The 4,185-nt window shown below is 36.1% G+C and overlaps 1 protein-coding gene across 2 annotated transcripts; it reads right to left on the bottom strand.

Moving 5' to 3' along the window:
* Positions 1 to 223: 223 nt before the first annotated feature.
* LOC122027633 (transcription termination factor MTERF9, chloroplastic-like) lies at positions 224 to 3,769 on the bottom strand. 2 transcript variants are annotated; one of them, XM_042586627.1, is made up of 7 exons: positions 3,428 to 3,769; positions 2,484 to 2,547; positions 2,227 to 2,414; positions 1,415 to 2,107; positions 897 to 1,335; positions 705 to 820; positions 224 to 556 (listed from the first exon to the last, which is right to left on the bottom strand). In XM_042586627.1, exons 1-5 carry the CDS (start codon positions 3,677 to 3,679, stop codon positions 1,015 to 1,017), a joined length of 1,518 nt encoding a protein of 505 aa, XP_042442561.1. In that variant the 5' UTR covers positions 3,680 to 3,769; the 3' UTR covers positions 224 to 556; positions 705 to 820; positions 897 to 1,014. The 2 variants fall into 2 exon arrangements, with proteins under 2 accessions (XP_042442561.1, XP_042442560.1); XM_042586626.1 differs by having other exon boundaries at positions 705 to 803.
* Positions 3,770 to 4,185: the final 416 nt, after the last annotated feature.

Here is a 4,185-nt window from a genome sequence, read left to right as displayed (position 1 = left end):
AGTCGGCAATTTCAAGAAATAAAATGTACAGATAATTCAATAGCTTTTCAATATGTTGCTGCAATTGTTCACGGACTACTAATCCCATCTATTCATTAATTATATTTACAGCTATAATATCAGTTAGAAGAAGCTTATTATCTATCTGCATACTGCAGGTGGATTGAACATATAGAATATAACCTGCTAAATAAAATCAAAGAAAAAAAATGCTTATAGAATATTCTAAGAAATCTTGAACTTTATACTGACAACATATAGTCCAGCTGGATTATTATACAATGTAAACCCAAGTTATTCTACTTTACTTTTCTTGACACGCACCAACAAAATCTCGTTGAGAGACTATACCGTTGTTATACAGACTAAAGCATCAAATTGCTAAATGTTACATGGTTGGTCATTCACAGCAGAAATACATAATCCACTAACATAAAAATAAAAATGTCAGAACGCCTGCTTATAACTTTCCAAAACGACTAGTCATGACCAGCAATAGGGTGCACTCTCAAGGGTTGAGGGGTGTTAAGTAGTGGATCTGATTAGCCTGAAAGAGCTGAAAAGTGAAAAAATATCAGGACCACCCTTAAAAGGCAACAGAACCTATTTAGCTGAAGGTGGAATTAATAATAACAACATGCTTTCCAAATTTCAATAACCTCTGCAAGTTAAAAAAAATTTTGCTGCATGAACTAGTAAATTACCTTTTTATACGCTAAGTACACTGTCACGTGATATTAGTGAGCTACCAATATGGGCATTTCTAGCTGATTGTAGGCAAAATTTAAATTGGGGATCAACTTCTGCAGAGAGATTGCCTCTTCAAAATTAAACTAAGAAATAATTTTAGGAAAAAATGGAAGAAAAAAGAGACCCAGACTGAAACTTCAACTTACGAGAACAGATCCTGTCTGCATAGTAAGCTTCAACAAAACTCGTTTTCAGAAAACTCATCAGACATTTGCTAGGTATATTGCAAAATCGTCATCATACTTATCCTTAAGGTTCAGTAAGTTAGAGACCTTTTCTTTCATATTTCTTAGCAAAGTTGGTCATTTGTAAACCCTGTCTAAATGCCAAATACCTCTCCAAGCTAGTTCCAGCCCACTGTTGGCAAAAGCATTCATCGGTAGGGACCAATGAACTCAGAGGAAATGGTCCTTTTGGAGCCTTTTTCAAAAAAACTAAGAATCTGTGGCGAGGTCGAATCCTCTGGTCCAGAGACAAGCTCAAGTACATGGGATATTTTGTCAAGGATTTGACTTCATTCCGGAGTTCATTAACTAGATATAAATACTTGGGTTTCAGGTTCCCTTCTAATGACAAAGATAATACCTGAAAAGGAAGATAGATAAGGTGAATAAAAGCAACATACGACAGTCCACAAAAAACAAACTAAACTGTTTTTTTTAACCTGAGCAAGGCTTGTCAACACTTTCAATATATCAGAATTACACATGCCAATGCTCCTTAGAAAGTTTATTCTGGGCAATATGCCATCTTCAATACTGTAATGAAGAAGTTGTGGGTGTTTGGTGACCATCTTGACTATGCTATCTTTAGGTGCTCCTAATTCTTTTGACAGGAAATTGAAGCGCAACGTCCATGTGCTATCAATCCGTTGGACAAGAATCTGGGGACTTAACTGCACCACTTTGCTAATATCAGTTGTCTTGATTCCAACTTCTTCAACTAAATACCTGACTGTTGGCTTTAAAGAATGCTCAACACTATAAGAGAACAAAGATGGGGCTGAAGTAATAATCTGCCCCACACGAGAATGAGGAACCCCTATATTGACCAAGAATGCAACATGTGACTTAAGATTGTTTTCAACAGTGTACTCCAAGATTTGAGGCTGTCTGATGAGTATCCTTCTGATATCTCTATGTTTCACACCAACACTCATCAAGAACTCCAATCTTTCTTGAGCAGAAGACAAATTTATCTGAAGGCAAGGCATATGTCTCTCGTAGATGCAAATAAAATCAGATTCTTTTAATCCAAAAGTGTTCAAATATTCAATTAGGGGAAACCATTTCTCATCAAAACCAAAATCTTCAGCAAGTTTATGATATCTGTTTTCACTAAAGCTATCATTCTTCTTCTGCAAAAGATGGATGGTCATTAGACCCTTTTGTTGATATAAAATTAAGCAAGAATAAGTTCACAGAATCAGGGATCATGGTAATGATTAATTAAACATTAATTTGACAGAATTCATACCTTTACATATTTTTCCAAATCAACAAGCTCTTTGGAAGATCTATTTAAAATGGGGTGATTAATTGTCATATTGGTTTTCTTCAAGATGGGTTTAACATCATCCTTCACTGAACCATAAGAATTTCTCAATGATTGTCCAATTTTTAGTGATCCATTTTCCTGTCTTTTTCTCAGTACTTTCAAGCGTCCTGCACAACCAATAACACTAAGAATAGACTAAATTTTCTTGTTAGTTTTCTATGTATTCTTGCAGTTACCTGTTTTTTCACTTTGCTTGGTCAATTGTAAGTTAAATTGATCGCCAACATCTGAAAGATCATCCTGATAAAATTGAAGATTAGGACAAAAGAAATGCATTGAAATAAAAGCAGGATATGTCGCACCAGTTAAGTCTATGCCACACCAACCAAAAGAAAGTTACACTATCCAAAATCCACACCTAAACCAACTTGAAATTTGAAGCTCCATAAGAAGCACTCTATCCCATTGATGATCGAGGAAAAGTATTCTTCCAGTGATAGAGATGCAGCTTAGTACTTAGAGCACCGGCATATGTTGACTTTATTAATGAGGCTCATTAATACTGTTAATTCGGTTCTTGTAAGTGCATGCAGGTAGATGTATAAGGTCTTCTAATTTCCATCAGGATGACATAGTAGGACATCAGCTCATGATTAACACAGGGTAGCTGTTTAAACAGGAGATCAATCTAAATATTAAACATGCATGCAAAAAGGAAAATCTATTGTTACAACTTACACACTTGGGACTCAACTAAATTGTTGTTTTTTTTTCCTTCCAGGAGATTGCTGAGCATAGTTCAAAAATACAGAATTTGTCAAAAAAAAAAAAAAAGGGGGCAATCGAATACAGGACACAGAACAAGTTTGTTTACTTATTGGATTAATGCCTACAACATAGAGCAAAAACTACATGACATATAAGATGTATTGAAAGCTATCCAATATAGTCACAATCTACAACGCCGCATATCCACAGACTCCTCCAGACGCACAGAGAGAACCATATTAAAAGATCATTTCAAAAAGTGATTCAATTGGGCACAACCCTATTATGCGAGCTTTGCCACGCTATTCGCTTACACATGACTTCCCAAACGAACTACTAGTAAAAGAATAAAATTAAAAACTCGTTTTTGTACCGAGGGGCAGGTAAAAGACCTAGTTCCTGAAGTACTTACATTGTCCGGCGAAGGTTCCTCTTCCTCGCTATCCTCATTCACCCGTTCCTCATCGTCATAGGAGGGAGTCCTGCGGTCGGTCCGCGAGCGGCGGCTAGATTTAAGGATGCGGGGGTTCGAATGCGAGGAGAAAACGACGAGGGCTACGCCGGCGCGTCGAGAGGGATGCGAATGAGAGGGGAAGAGAGTAGAGGAGGAGGAGGAGGAGGAGGAGAAAGGCGAGAGTCTGGTAGGGAAGCAGATCATCGCCATCTCCAGAGGCGGCTTCTTGATCGTCTTATCTTAGAACGGAATAGGATATTCCTTTCATCATGTGGCCGTACCGAGCAGGCCAAGTTGTGGTCATCTCTTACCGATAACCTCACATAACAAAATATCATACATTTATTACTATCATTATTATTTCAATTACTTTCTTGCATCTATTCTAATGTTTCTATTTTATCCTCGGTTTCTTTCTCAATTTTTTACAAATAAATAAAATAATAATAGTGAGATCAAATTCTACCGAAGTAATTAAATTTGATCAAATAATAATGTGTTTAGCGAAGGAGGAAGGGGATACGAATTGAGAGATTTATGATTCTAGAATTTTACACTAATTTCAAGTTTTATGGAATATTCACGAAAGACTCCATGAGTGAAATTAGGGATATAAATGAATTCAAATAATTCATGAACTATTCAAAACTTTGATTTGATAAAAAATTTATTCCAATTAGATTTGATAAAAAAAATTTATTCGAGTTCATTCGTTT

Source organism: Zingiber officinale, chromosome 10A (genome assembly GCF_018446385.1).
Source record: "Zingiber officinale cultivar Zhangliang chromosome 10A, Zo_v1.1, whole genome shotgun sequence".
Classification (NCBI taxonomy): Eukaryota; Viridiplantae; Streptophyta; class Magnoliopsida; order Zingiberales; family Zingiberaceae; genus Zingiber; species Zingiber officinale.
Note: the sequence above shows the minus strand (reverse complement) of the source record. Positions and strands in the feature narration are given on the sequence as shown.